A 15587-nucleotide genomic window follows, 5' to 3' on the forward strand; every position below is an offset into this window, starting at 1 on the left:
AGAGAAGACAGGGGGTGGGTGAACTACATCATGCCAGCACCCCTCCTGCCTCTTGAACTTCACAATAAACTTCATTTTGCTTCTGTATACTCCTATGTGATTGTATATTTTTTCAGCAGAGCTCACATCCTCAAAATATCGCAGCATGAACAGCCTGACCACATCTGGCTCCACGAAAGGATTGTACATATGCACATAAATCTGTCTCGCCTTTTCATTAAATAATGGCGTGACCGACTCCAACCAATTAACATAATCTTCCCTGCTCTCTCTATAATCTGCCAGCACTTTTAGCGCATCTTCCTCATTATGCATTGTGATATCATAGGCCCCTTGTCCTGGGAAATCTTGTATTGCAAACATCTTGCTCTTATTCAGCTTCAACCCCTCCACCAGTACCTTATCGATGAACGCCTTCGGACCATGTCTCCTCCAATCCGTCTTTACGACAAAGCGAATTGAGTTCCGCAGTTTTGGCATGCCTCCTCCACTCGACGCAGCTGCCATCCTCTCCCCGTTTATCCAGGGCCCCCACAAGGAGGACCCTTAGAATACCCCTCGTTCCAAGTAAATATCCTCCACCTGATCTTCGCCAAAAGTCCTAGAAGCCACAGACTGTTTTGGATTGTTTGATCCTCATCAGCACATGGCATGGATTAATGTGGCTCTATGAAGTAGGGCTTGTAACACCAAGAGGTACAGACTAACCAGCAAGCTCATGGTGACCCAGAACTCATTGGAGTGTGTAAGGGGCTACAATGGTCCTAAAAGCCCCCTTACTAAAATGCTAAGAAAAACAAAAGTTTGCTTTCTTAAAACAGAAAGAATTTGCGATAATTCAGGTTGGAGTGAGCTTGAGATGTCTCCCAGTGCAACACTGCTGAATATATGCAAATTAACCATTTTTGCCTTTAGAAGCTAAACATAACTCCAGAGCTGCTGGAATGCAATGTTTAGCTTCTTCTTGCTTGGACCGGCCCTGGGGGCAGGGCAATACTTCTTTTTCTTGCTTGGACCAGCCCTGGGGGCGGGGCGATACTTCTTCTTCTTGCTTGGACCGGCCCTGGGGGCAGGGTAATACTTCTTCTTCTTGCTTGGACCGGCCCTGGGGGCAGGGCAATACTTCTTCTTCTTGTTTGGACCGGCCCTGGGGGCAGGGCAATACTTCTTCTTCTTGCTTGGACCGGCCCTGGGGGCAGGGCAATACTTCTTCTTCTTGCTTGAAGGTTGAGGCACTTAGCCTATTATATATATAGATTGGATGGAAATGGAGAAATAGTGTATTTTCTCATTTTTCTCTCTCTTGTTTTCCTCTTAAAAATGCAAAGGTAATAAAATAAATAAAAACGAAAAAATGCCACCAAAAGCCTAATTTGTGGTGAAAAATACAAGATATACTGTAGATCATTTAAGTGTGTGTGATAAAGCGATTGGCCAATGAATGGGAGGAGCGCTGACATGTGAACTTTTCTTGGATGCATAAGGCAAAAAACCACTGAAGGCTGAAGTGGTTAATATGGTCCCCTCGGAATGATCCTACCCACATGGTACAGCCTATGGCCAACTCTGCCAAGTCTTACTTAGCTTCAAAACTGAAAGATTGTAAGCTGGAGTTTGATCATGTCATCTCTAAAGTCCATGAATGAATAATTACAGTTGTAGAGAACTGTATGCCCCAATTTACTGATTCTTGAATTTATTTATCTATTGAAGTATTTATTTAGCACCGACATATTACACAGCGCTGTACAGAGCATATTGTCTTGGCACTAACTGTCCCTCAGGGGGGCTCACAATCTAGCCCCTTCAATAGTCCTAAGTCTATGTATGTATCATGTATTGCAGTCTAGGGTCAATTTTAGGGGGATGCCAATTAACTTATCTGTATTTTTTTTTTTTATGTGGGTGGAAACCAGAGTGCCCAGATGAAACCCACACAGACACAGGGAGAACATACAAACTCCTTGCAGATGTTGACCCAGCTGGGATTTGAACCAGGAACCCAACAATGCAAGGCAAGAGCGCTAACCACTACGCCACCATGCTGCCCGTGTGTGGACATGTCTAGTCTCTCTTTCAAGCTGCATTCACTGTGGGACATTGCGGAGCTGCGTTATAAAGTCTCAGGCCCAGTGCACACCAAAACCTCTAGCATATCCTCAAAACGCTAGAGGTTTTTGAAGCAGATTTCAGAGCGATTCTAGGCATGTTTAGAGGGGTTTTCTAAACATGCCTAGTATTTTTTTGGGTGTTTTTGTGTAGCAGATTACATATATTGTTACGGTAAAGCTGTTACTGAACAGCTTCTGTAACAAAAACGCCTGGCAAACCGCTCTGATGTAGCGTTTTTTAGAGCGGTTTAAGCTTCTCTTGTACTTTACATTGAGGCAGAAACGCCTCTGCAAACCGCAAAAATGCTGCAGGAGCCACATTTGCCATTTGCTAAAAACCTCAAACCGCTGGTGTGCACCATCCCATTGAGACACATTAGTCAAGCGTTTTCACAGGCGGCAGCGGTTTTGAAAACTCTACCAAAAACGCTTGGTGTGCACCAGGCCACAACTAGCTAATCCTATGGATGTTCACAGTGCATTGTAACGCGTAGCGTTATGCAGCAGTGCGTTACCTCTAAACGTACACGTTACCAGGTACAGGAAAGCATACTTCTCACTGCCTGTATGCTTCACTGTACCTACTGTTTGCCATGGTAACGCAGCGTTAATGTGCTTTACCACCTTTTTCTATTTTTCGTTGCGTTGTAACTTTATTGTCGCATCCCAACGCAACATCCAGCAGTGAATGCAGCCATAAACTCTTTAAAGGAGTTCTTTCGCGAAAAAAGTAGGCAGTTAAAAAATGTGACAGATGACAGGTTTTGGGCCAGTCCATCTTTTTAAGGGGGATTCTCAGGGCTTTCTTTGTTTTCAACAGCATTTCCTGAACAACAATTGCAAAATCTAACTGACATAATACTGTGCAAGTGATTAGGGAGGCCGGCTGGTATCTTGCTATTTTGGCAGTTAAACTGCTGTTCAGGAAATGCTGTTGAAAACAAAGAAAGCCCTGAGAATCCCCCTTAAAAAGATGGACTGGCCCAAAACCTGTCATCTGTCACATTTTCTAACTGCCTACTTTTTTTTGCGAAAGATCCCCTTTAAAAAAATGACACTTCAGTTTGTTTTAGATGTGTTGCTATTTCACTGTGTAGTGTTCATTTTTTACACTACACTTTCAATTGTTTTCTTCCTTTTTTATTCCACTGCCACCCCTGTGTAGGGATAAGTCACAACTTTCTTTCTAACGTAAAATCGCTGTAAAAAGATCATAACGTATATTAATGATTATGGCCATATTTTCAGTGCTCAGTGCTAAGTTCACTTTGGGGATGTAAGTCAGCTCTTGTGGATTACAGTTACTGACGTGTAAGTATTTATGAGCCTCTAAACATTAACCTTGTTCAGTAATTAGCTACAATAAGTAAGTCACTTATATATAAAGAGAGTCAAATGTAAATCCAGGTGATAAGACACCTGCTGCGTGCAAGCTTCTTATCGCCTGACCATCACTTGGGAGATAAGGTGGCCAATACATCTCTCAACCATCCGATTTGCTGATTATTATTGAATCGGCTGAAAATCGGTGCCACCAAGATCATGCCCGATCGGCGGTGCGACCAATTTCGCACACGCTGCAAGATGTCGGGCCGTTGTGGTCGATCGGATGCACGGTAATGGTGAGTGATATCAGGACGAGCGACAAAACCCCCGGCACTGCCCCCCTAGTGTATAAATGTTCCCTCTGTGTGCGCATTTATATATTACCTGTCCTGTGTCACCCACCATGCAGTGTCCATTCATCTTCCACTTCCTCCTCTTCCATTTGCACATCACCCACTGCTGGCGTACAGCGCTAAACGCTGGCGACATGTGAAACGCAAATGGAGGAGCGGGAAGGGCGACATAGGACGACTGGTTATGTATAAATGCGCACAGGGAGCGCACATTTTTTTCCCCTCAATATTTTTATTGAACATTTCCAAAATTACAATTAATGCAAGGTAAAGCATCAAACAAGCATACATCAACCCTTACTGAGCAGGGTTGTCTTAGGTCAACATCTGCAAGGAGTTTGTATGTTCTCACCGTGTCTGTGTGGGTTTCTTCTAAGCTCTCTGGTTTCCTCTCAAAACATTCAGATAAGTCAATTGGTTTCCCCCTAACATTGGCCCTAGACTAAGATACATACACTAGAGCAGGGGTCCCCAACCTTTTCTGGCCCGGGGACCACTTTCTGCCCAAATTTTTCTCCAGGGACCGGGGGGTGGGGCGCAGCGGGTTACAGGGGGGGGGGGGGGGGGTCTGGGGTACAGCGGCATAGCTAGCATAGTTGACCCAGTATAGGAGGTTTAGTTGCCCCAGTATAGCTAGCATAGTGCCCCAGTATAGCTAGCATAGTGCATATAGCTAGCATAGTGCCCCAGTACAGCTAGTATAGTGAACAGTATAGCTAGTATAGTCCCAGTATGGGTAGGTAGTGCCCCAGTATAGCTAGTATAGTGCCCAGTATGGGTAGGTAGTGCCCCAGTATAGCTAGTATAGTGCCCAGTATGGGTAGGTAGTGCCCCAGTATAGCTAGTATAGTGCCCAGTATAGCTAGTATAGTGCCCAGTATGGGAAGGTAGTGCCCCAGTATAGTGCCCAGTATAGTGCCAAGTATGGGTACGTAGTGCCCAGTATAGCTAGTATAGTGCCCAGTATGGGTAGGTAGTGCCTCAGTATAGCTAGTATAGTGCCCAGTATGGGTAGGTGTTGCCCCAGTATAGTTAGTATAGTGCCCAGTATAGCTAGTATAGTGACCAGTATGGGTAGGTGGTGCCCCAGTATAGCTAGTATAGTGCCCAGTATAGCTAGTATAGCGCCCTAGTATGGGTAGGTAGTGCCCCCTCTCCACCCCGCGGCCGGCGCTCGTGTTACCTTATGAGCTGGCGGCCACTTGTTCTATTAGATTCCCCCAGGCGCCGCTCTCCTCTTCGCAGCATCTCCTATTACAGCAGTCAGCAGCGCGTCTTGCGGCTGCTGTAAGGAGGGAAGGAGGCAGGGCAGCGGCTTCCTGTAGCGGCGATATGCACTGGAAACTGCCAACGGACCAGCAGTGGGCCGCGGCCCGGTGGTTGGGGACCCCGGCACTAGAGGACACATACATAGACATATGACTATGCTAAGGATTAGATTGTGAGCTCCTCTGAGGGACAGTTAATGACAAGACAATATACTCTGTACAGCGCTGTGTAAATATGTCCGTGCTATCTAAATACTTACAATAAATAAATATGATAAAAGAAGACGATATCAGAAGAAAGAAATATACAGATGAAAATGTTTTTTTTTCTTTTTAACTATTTCTGGATGACGCTAATTGAAATCTACACCCTGTTTTCATGCTGTTGTGGCTGCCAGGGTGTAGATTTCAACTAACCGCCGCTGCGCATACTCACCATTATAGTCGCTCCCGACCAATCGAGTTGCATTCTCCCCCTGCAGCTTGTCCTGAAGTCTCTATGACTGCAGATCCCTGTGAGCGGGTCAGGAGCCGATTTCGCTGGGGTTGCTTACATTGATAGATACGGTCAGGAACCAATAAAAGCGGCTCCTGACTGGCTCACCATGAGCTCATAGTGGGTGGCTTGAGGGTCCCGGCGTGCGGCGATGATGGCCAGTGTGGCGGGTATGTGCGGTGATTCATCAGTATTCCGTTCCGTTCTGGTCCTTAACCACCTGAGCGGTCTGGACGAGCTCAGCTCGTCCAACACCGCCGGAGGCTGCCGCTCAGGCCCTGCTGGGCCGATTTACATCAAATAAAAAGCAGCACACGCAGCCGGCACTTTGCCAGCCGCGTGTGCTGCCTGATCGCCGCCGCTCTGCGGCGATCCGCCGCGAGCAGCGGCGAAAGAGGGTCCCCCCAGCCGCCCGAGCCCTGCGCAGCCGGAACAAAAAGTTCCGGCCAGCGCTAAGGGCTGGATCGGAGGCGGCTGACGTCAGGACGTCGGCTGACGTCGATGACGTCACTCCGCTCGTCGCTATGGCGACGATATAAGCAAAACAAGGAAGGCCGCTCATTGCGGCCTTCCTTGTTTATTCTGGGCGCCGGAGGCGATCGGAAGATCGCCTCCGGAGCGCCCTCTAGTGGGCTTTCATGCAGCCAACTTTCAGTTGGCTGCATGAAATAGTTTTTTTTTTATTTAAAAAAAACCCTCCCGCAGCCACCCTGGCGATTTAATCAGAACGCCAGGGTGGTTAAAGAGAATCTGTATTGTTAAAATCGCACAAAAGTAAACATACCAGTGTGTTAGGGGACATCTCCTATTACCCTCTGTCACAATTTCGCCGCTCCCCGCCGCATAAAAGTAGTCAAAAACAGTTTTAAAAAGTTTGTTTATAAACAAACAAAATGGCCACCAAAACAGGAAGTAGATTGATGTACAGTATGTCCACACATAGAAAATACATCCATACATAAGCAGGCTGTATACAGCTTTCCTTTTGAATCTCAAAAGATCATTTGTGTGTTTACCTTCTGTCCCCTTCTTCTCTCATGCACTGAACATTACAGGCTTCCTGCAGACAGCTCTGCCTGTGCCTGTGTTTGTAATCCCTCAGTATGTGTCAGCCAGCTACTTTCACAGAGGAGGATTTTTATCCAGCTCTCTTCTATTACTGATAAGATAGCAGAGAAGCTGCTGGCTTATGTAAATAAAACACACACTAGAGTGTGCATAGAGGAACAGACCAGCACGGAAGAATTTGGCAGCCTTCCAGACACAGGCCGACAAGTCTGACAGGGGAAAGATACATTGATTTATTACAGAGACTGTAATAGTACAAAGTGCTGCAGTGAGCCAGAACACATTAGAATAGGTTTAGGAACTTGTAGGATGGTAGAAAAAACGTTGTAATTTTTGTTACAGAGTCACTTTAAAGAGACTCTGTAACAAAATTTTCAGCCTTATTTCTTCTATGCTACAAGTTCCTATGCCTGTTCTAATGTGGTCTGTCTTACTGCAGCCGTTCCTAGTTGCACTGTGGCTGTATTATCTCTGTTATATAATCTAATCTTCTTTCCTCTGACGGCTTTGTCGGGCTCAGGCACTCAGGCAAGAATGTGCAGCTCTGCTTGTTATAGGCAGACGCTATACACACCCTCTCCATGCCCCCTGCAGGCTCTGTGTGAGTCACAGACTGAGCTTCTCTCAGAGTATCACTTGCTATGTCTTTGTAAACACTGCCTAAAACTGGAAATTACCATCCAGGTTTGCAGCAGGGAGTGGCAGAAACAGCACAGAGGGGCCCAGGAGAACATAATGCATAGAATGGTATGCTTTTTATTGTAAGAATTTTAGAGTACAGATTCTCTTTAAGGCAGCAGAGACCACTGGTACTTAAAGAGACACTGAAGCGGAAAAAAAATTATGATATAATTAATTGGTTGTGTAGTATGGATAATTACTGAAACATTAGTAGCAAAGAAAATATTCTCATATTTTTAGTAATATTATTTTGTTTTATAACATTGCATCATTCTCTAATATTTGCAGTTTACACACTACTCAGCATTCTAATTGATTTTACAGAGCAGGCTAGTGAACTTTTGAACTGTCCTCTGCAGAAAAAAACAATTGATGCAACCTCGCCATGGGAGTTCTATGGCCTGGAAACTGCCCTGAGTGGGTCCCTAGCATATTAGAAGCTCATTGCCTCAGCTGCTAAACCCCTGTCTCCTACTCTGATGTCTCTACCCAGCTCCCTCTAGATTGTAAACTCACAAGTTCGCAAGGACAGGGCTCTCCCAGAATGGCTGCCAGTGTCAGGATCCTGGGGGAAGTGAGTTGCAAATGCCTGCTGTGCAAAGACTATGCATATGTCTCCTGGCAGTTTCCACGAGTCAGACTCGGGGCTGCCACTAAGAAGGATAAAGAATTCCTCATTTAGTAATTCCATTCTTTTATAGCTTACTTACAGGATCATCAACCCTAATCCCATGAATAAGTATCAACTACCCTCCCCCAAGAAGCACACACATCCAACAGGTAGTCCTCAGTCTACATCCATGACTACAGTCAACCCACAATTCACTGAGCTTCTCAAACTGATTGACTGGCCGGAACCACCATCACCTCTCAAACATTTCAACTTTTCTACCAGCCCAAAGAAATGTAACTACCGACTATGGAATCAACGGGCAACATACAAGGTTGGAGAAACACTAGAAGTAGTCATTACAGCTCGTGACCACAGTGGTGGTCCAAAGAATTACGGAGGAGATTTCTTCCAAGCCAAGCTGCACTCTAAAGCTTTAAAGGCTGGAGTGACTGGACAGGTGAAGGACCACGGCAATGGGACCTACCTGGCTTCCTTTCTGCTACCTTGGACGGGACAAGCTCAGGTCCACATTCGACTCATCCACTCCAGCGAGGCAGTAGATGTATTGAAGAAGAAAAGAGAAATCCACCCAGAAAAGGTGATTTAGTAGGGTTGATTATTTCCTTGTTCATAGTGTTTCTGTCTTGTAATCATTCTCTTCTCCTGGCAGAGGTCGTCTTCCACTTTCAGCATCGCCACTTGTGCTTTCCCAATAAGCAGCCAAGGTCACCCCTCTGTTGAGGTCACTTGACCCATATTTCACGAAGGCTACTCAAGCCTCCAGAGAAGTAAAGCCCTTTTCTCCATGGTAGGGCTTTGGCCTGGTTTCAGGTGCATTAACATCTGGTAGGAGGAGATGCCTAGGACAATAACAAGCATTAACATTAGAAATAGGTTGACCTAACTCTCTAGGTGAATGTGCCGGTCGAACACAGACTAATGTAAAAAAATGTGAGCCATTTTAACTACTTGCGGATCCATGCTACGTATATCTATGCCCTTGGTAAACTTAACTTGCGGATCAGGGGTGCAAACATATGCCCATTTGTTTACTTACCACTGCCAATTGCCTTTGTTCCAATCCCACCGTTCCGTGATCGGTAACTGGGAAACAGTTGTTCCCAAAGCCGGTCACAGTGTCTGTGATGAATGAAAGCCGGCGTCAGCGAGACGTCACGCCAGCATTCATTTACAAAGTAAAGTAAACAGATACACGTAATAGTTCCTGTGTACTGTTCACAAAAAGTAAAAATACACCCACATATGATAATAAATACATTTAATTATGTTTTAACCACTTTCACCTTTATCTCATAGTTACCAAAATAAAAAACACTAAATAAACACTAATTAAAAAGTGTATCTTATTTTTAAATACATAAATATGTATGTCATATGGGTATATTACTGTTATTTTTTGTAAATAAATGCTTGTAATTATTGATATAGTATAAAACCCTACCCCACTAATTTGAAAAAAAATATACCTTAATATTATCACCATTCATTGTACTAGGGACATAATTTAAATGTTATAATAACTAGTACAAATGGTCAAATAAAATGTGTGGGTTTAATCCACAGTAGCACATTTTATTTTCAATCTATAAAGCCTGAAAACTGAGAAATTATTTTTTTTTTAATTTTTCTTATTCTTAGCTAAAAGTACTGCCCAAAGAAAGCCTAGTTTGTCCCACAAAAATAATACATAGATCATTTTAGTGTGATAAGTAGCGCTAAAGTTATTGGCGAATGAATGGGAGGAGCGTGATGTGAAAATTGCTCTGGTTTTCAAGGGGAAAAAAACTGTGGTTTGGAAGTGGTTAATGCAACTTATTGTTCTGTGTGCCTCCTTCTAACAGTTACGTCAATGTACACCGGAAGGCTGTATTTTAGTTTGTACCCTTATTTGAGAGTCTGCCTGCACTACTCCCTGTTCCTGCATCGAGGAGCTAAATCAGTGACCATCAGGGGTGGACATGTAACCCGCACCAGGGACTCAGCTAAGTGGAATCTACCAGAAACTGAAATGATTAAAGATTTATTTGTGACCTTACAATGGTCACAGTAGAAAGGAATCAATCAGTTATCAACATAAACTTTCCTTGCACATCAAAGGTCAAATAATACAATCTTCTGGTCTTCACTGCCGGTGCACTGGTAAAAGCTGCGGAAGGAAACGGTTAGTTACACAGAAATTATAGTAGTGAGCTACAATAGGTCTTCTTGTACAACCCTAAACCACTTTACCGCATATACAATTCACAGTACCGATGTTGGGCGTGGGCTGGGGAAAGGGCTGGTCTACTGAGCAATTCAGTCCGGTACCTAATCAGTTCTCAGTCCCTTGTCACCAAGTCCAATCTATATTGCTCAGCAAAACCCTGGGGGGAAACTTGTGGCAATATGGTACTAAATAGATGACAGTTGGTTGGTTGGTCCAATCAGGACAGTCACCTTGCTCCAAGACCTTGCAGACTCCTTAGGTAACATTTGTAGCACTCAATACACTCCACTCAAGACACCTCCCCTCTGGATTGGGCTCCCCAAAACAGCAAACAAAATAAAAGATAAAGCAAATAATCAAAAAGGGTTATAGTAAAATAAAGATGAATAAAATAAAATATAAAGTGACCGATGCACCCCTCTATACCATTAACACCTTCCCACTACAATAGGACTCTGCTTTAAGCGCACTTTGTTGTTAAAGCTGAATGAACTCTGAATTAGAGTTGATGCAAAATTTGTAATCCAAATCTGTTAACTCTGTATCTTGCTCAGGTATCACCTGGTTGCTCCTGCAGCACACTTTAATATCATAAGATGCAATGTGACTCCTCTTCCACTCTAATGCTGACAGGGTCACTTTAAAGGGAGGGTTCAGGGAGGGATAAAAAAATAAATAAAAATCCATATCGACTTACCTGGGGCTTCCTCCAGCCCGTGGAAGGCAGGAGGTGCCCTCGCCGCCGCTCCGCAGGCTCCCGGTCGTCTCCGGTGGCCGACCCGACCTGGCCATGCCCGGCTGCCAGGTCGGGCTCTTCTGCGCTCCAATCTGCGCCTCACGGGGGCGCGCTGACGTCATCGGACGTCCTCCGGGCTGTACTGCGCAGGCGCAGTACAGCCCGGAGGACGTCTGATCATGTCATCGCGCCCGCGTGGAACGCAGAAGAGCCCGTCGTTGGAGCGCAGAAGAGCCCGACCTGGCAGCCGGCCTAGCCAGGTCGGGTCGGCCACCGGAGACGACCGGGAGCCTGCGGAGCGGCGGCGAGGGCACCTCCTGCCTTCCACGGGCTGGAGGAAGCTCCAGGTAAGTGGATATGGATTTTTTATTTTTTTTTTATCCCTCCCTGAACCTTCCCTTTAAATATCTCACTCCTGTTAACTCTGCAGAACACATCAACTGAAGAACTTGCAACTTGTAACTCAACTCCTAACTCGAAACGGACTTGACAGGGACAATGGCCTCAATTCACTAAACTTATCTCCTGTCTTTAATAACTCTTCTAGAGTTGTTACCATGGTGATAAGGCATGTAGTATTCAGGAAACATTTTACCTCAGGCAAGCCTAAAGTTAACTCTTTTGTCTTTAAATTAACTTTCCAATCCTTAAAATAACTCCAGAGTTAAAGACAGGCTGTTAATTAGTTGCATGTGAAAATAACTACAGAGGAGGTAAATTAACTACAGAGGAGGTAAATTAACTACAGAGGAGGTAAATTAACTACAGGAGAGGTAACTTAAGGAATGAAGAGGTAAGATAACTCTCTCACGTGTGGAGGTAAGTTTTCTCTTGCCTTATTATCTCTAGCATGATCTTAGTGAATTGAGGCCAATGTGTCTTTATCAACCAGGCTTTAATGCTGGCCGGGCTGTGTCAACTATGCGGGTACTTTAGGGAGCAGGGCCGGCCCGCCCATGAGGCGGGGTGAAACATTTGCCTCAGGCGGCACTTCTGGGGGGGCGGCACCCGCCCGTCCGTGGGTGTGAGGGGCCGCCCGAGCTGGATGGGATATCGGGCAGGAAGTGACGTCAGTGGAGCGCAGGCTGGAACGAGGAAGAGGTGAGTGATCCCCGCCCGTTGCCTCTTATAGCTGCAGCCAGCGACGCAACTTTTTAAAGCTGGAGGGGAGCGGAGAACGGGGGACCCAGGCGAGGGAGGGGGGGTCCCGACCCCCCTCCCCGCCGCTAGGCCCAATGCCCCCTTCCTGCCTGCTATCCCCTCCAGCTCGGGCGGCCCCTCACACATACGGCTTGGGGGGGTGATTTCTTTAAAGCTTGCCTCAGGCGGCAAAAAGTCTAGGGCTGAGCCTGTTAGGGAGGCGTATGACAGACTATCAGCAGCAGCTAGGCCTGAACATGCAATGTACTTCTTATCATCAACAGTATCTTCTCTTAGCACAATGTCGCTGAGTGTGGAAAGCTTTCTCACACTAACAGTCTCTAGTAACACCACTTTAAAACACACTCTGTGGCTTGGGGTTGACCCGCTGGCCTGTACTCATCTGTCTGTGGCCTCTATTATGGCTTGGGTTTGGGCAGGGTCTGCCTCCTCCGGCCTCCGGTCACTGTCCAGCCTGCTGCCACTGTCCTTACTGCTCTGTGCGGGTCTCTCCTATGGCCGCCGGGTCCCCTCTCACTGTCCGGGCGACTGCTACGGCTTCTCTGTGTCACCTCCTGCCTGCTCCGCACCACCAGCTCCTGGTGTAAGTCCTTCTCCTTCCTCTCTCTGGTCTCAGCCTGTTCCCTCCAGCTACACACTGCTCTCCGCCCCCTTGAGCCTGCGCAGTAAGGCCCCGTTCACACTGCATGCGTTACTTTCCAGCCACGTTTTGGAAACGCGTGCGGGAGGCCGACACGCACAACATCAGACAGTGCATAGAGTGCACTGTCTGATGTTCACACTGCATGCGTTCCGGACCTGTGCGGTCCGGGAACGCATGCTGCACGCGGTTTTTGCAAAAACGCACGGCTGTCCCATTCACTTTTCAGTGATGGGATCAGCCACGCAACGCATACAAACGCGGATGGCGTGCGTTCGCATGCGTTGCGTTCCGCACGCGTGGCCGTCCGCGTTTGTAATGTGAACGGCCCCTTACTCTCTGACTGTCCATTCGGGGTTTCTGGAAAGTCCCAGCAAATTCCCCTAATTTGCATATTGGATCTCTGGTAACAGTCCATGCAACCTTTTAGTTCCACAGGCTTAAAACCTCAGTGCTGCCATCTTGTGGCCGATTTACAGAAGGCAAATCTGCAATTATATTTTGTAACCTTCTGTTTGGGGTTACAGACACCCCAACCTAAGCAGCAGCGGCATCTTTCATATGCATTCATAGTGGTTGCCATTTAAATATACACCCGGGAAAATGTGAGTATAACACACCTAACTACTACTACTATTGAAGGTGTAATTTACAGTTTGCACTATTGACTCCCTGGCCCATATGCAATTAACTTTTTCTCCTGAGTTTTCTCCTAGGAGATCATTATTCATCTTTTATTTAGAATAATTTTTAAGGACCTTTCAGTGGAAAAAGTAACAAAAAGTGGTGAAAAAGTACTATCAAAATTGTTTTGAGTATTTTTGTGTTTGCCAGTGGTTTAAAATGCATTTCATTGACAAGTTTTAAAAGATCACCTAGGAGAAAATTTAGGAGAAATAGCTAATTGCATATCATATGGACCTTGGTCTTTCCCCTTGTTTTTTGTGAGTGCTCTGTCAGACCAGAAGCTATTTTTAAAAAGCGCTAAAACAGCTACTAAAATAGCTGACACCGTAAGAATGAGTGGACCTTATCTACATTTTATTGGTGACAGTGTACTGCTGGGTACACACGGTACGATTTTCCGTGCGATGGATGGATCAGATAGATAAAATCCGCCATGTCCGATATTGCTACCGATCGTTTCCGCACTCAATTTCTGACGTTTCCTCTACGACAGATTGGAGTTTGTTGTAACTGTATCACAACTTCTACAACCTCAGATCGACTACTCCCACAACCTCAGAACTTGCCTCAAAACCTATGGAGACAGAACCTTCTGTCATGCATCCCTTACTCTTTATAACTCCTTGCCACACCCTGTCAAAACAGCTCCATCTCTGGAGGCATCCAAGCCCAAACTGAAACTCTGCAACACAGTCCATGCCACAATCCTGTAATAATCCGAGACATATTTATACGCTTTGAGTCTTATGGGAGGAAAGTACTTTACAAAACTTATAGTATTGTATCGCATGGATTATAGCTGGCCAGGGGCTGTTTAAGGCCCGGTTCACACTTGCGGTTCTCTGCCAAACGGACCGGATGACCTGACCGGATCCGATCCGGATCGGAACCGTACTGTTCTGATCCGGATCCGATCTGGATCCGGTCAGGTTACATCAGGTGTTCATCAGGATGCGATCCGGATCCGTTTGGCAAAAGATAGTAGAAATAGAATAAAAATGTTGGGGTCTGGGAGGTCAGCAGAAGGTGGACCTGTGGAATCAGGCCCTCCGCTGTTTAGCACTCACCTCCACCTCCGACATACTGCCAACATCTCCAGCACGTTTAAAATCACTGCTGCTCCACTCCAAAATGCTTTCCCATGTGTCCCCATCCAAAATCGCCGCTTCAATACGCATAGGAAGTGGGGTAGAACATCCGGATTTTTAGCCAGTGTGTTGTGGGCTCTCCGGTTCTCATTGGTTTGTATTGGCCGGATGGTGCAGTCCGGCTCCGCTCCGGATACGGCTGCCGGAGGAGCCGGACCAAAAAATAGCGCATGTTGGGTCTTATGCCGGAGTCCGGATCCGGTCCGGATCCGGCCCGGACGAAACGGACGCATGTGAACGGACGCATAGGCTTTCATTGCTATGCCGTGCGTCCGTTCCGTCCGTTCTGCATGCGGTCCGGCTCCGGCACGGCGATTCCGGACGGCGACCGCTAATGTGAACCGGGCCTTACACTACACGCGATTGTGCTGAGTTTTTGCGTGCAAATTACAAAACACAAAGACCTCAGCAAAATAATGAAAATCACAGGATCCCTTTTATAGTAGTCCGATGCGATTGCAATGCAATTGCAATGCGATTTAGCCTGATCGCAAAAGTCCTGCATGCTGCATTTTCCTATGTTTTCTCCTTGTGTTTCTAACATCCAGTGAAAATTGCATTAAAATTCCACTGTAATATTGCAATAAAATGGCATCAAAATCGTGATTGTGTTTTGCGATTTGTAGTGGAAAACAGCCCTCAGGGGCCGTTTGTACTTGTGCTGCACGCGTCAGTGAGACACGCGGCGGCACTTCTGGGTCTGTGGGAACCAGTGGCGGCTCCAGAAATTTTTTTAGGGGGTGCTATGCAGGTGCTGGACCAATTTCCGGGGTAGCGGCAAAAAAGGGGTGTGGCTACAACATGCGGCAAAGCAATGGGCGTGGTCATGACCGGCTGAGGGCGGGGCTAACTGTAATTTAAAGTGAACGTGGGGTGAGAGTGATATGGAGGCTGCCATATTTATTTCCTTTTAAACAATTCTAGTTGCCTGGCAGCCCTGCTGATATATTTGGCTGCAGTGGTGAACTGAATTACACCAGAAACAAGCATGCAGCTAATCTTGTCAGTTCTGACAATATTGTCAGAAACCCCTGACCTGCTACATGCTTGTTCAGGGTCTATGGTTGAAAGA

At 46.2% G+C, this 15587-nt stretch overlaps 1 protein-coding gene across 1 annotated transcript in view; it reads left to right on the plus strand.

Annotated features, from left to right (window-relative positions):
* The first annotated feature begins 7847 nt into the window (after positions 1-7847).
* Positions 7848-15587, plus strand: part of LOC137562074 (NXPE family member 3-like) — a 34394-nt gene continuing 26654 nt past the window's right edge. The window contains exons 1-2 of the mRNA XM_068273412.1: positions 7848-7877; positions 8005-8514. Of these exons, the coding sequence (XP_068129513.1) occupies positions 7848-7877; positions 8005-8514 (540 nt within the window). The remainder of the gene's footprint in view (positions 7878-8004; positions 8515-15587) is intronic.

Source organism: Hyperolius riggenbachi, chromosome 3 (assembly GCF_040937935.1).
Source record: "Hyperolius riggenbachi isolate aHypRig1 chromosome 3, aHypRig1.pri, whole genome shotgun sequence".
Lineage (NCBI taxonomy): Eukaryota > Metazoa > Chordata > Amphibia > Anura > Hyperoliidae > Hyperolius > Hyperolius riggenbachi.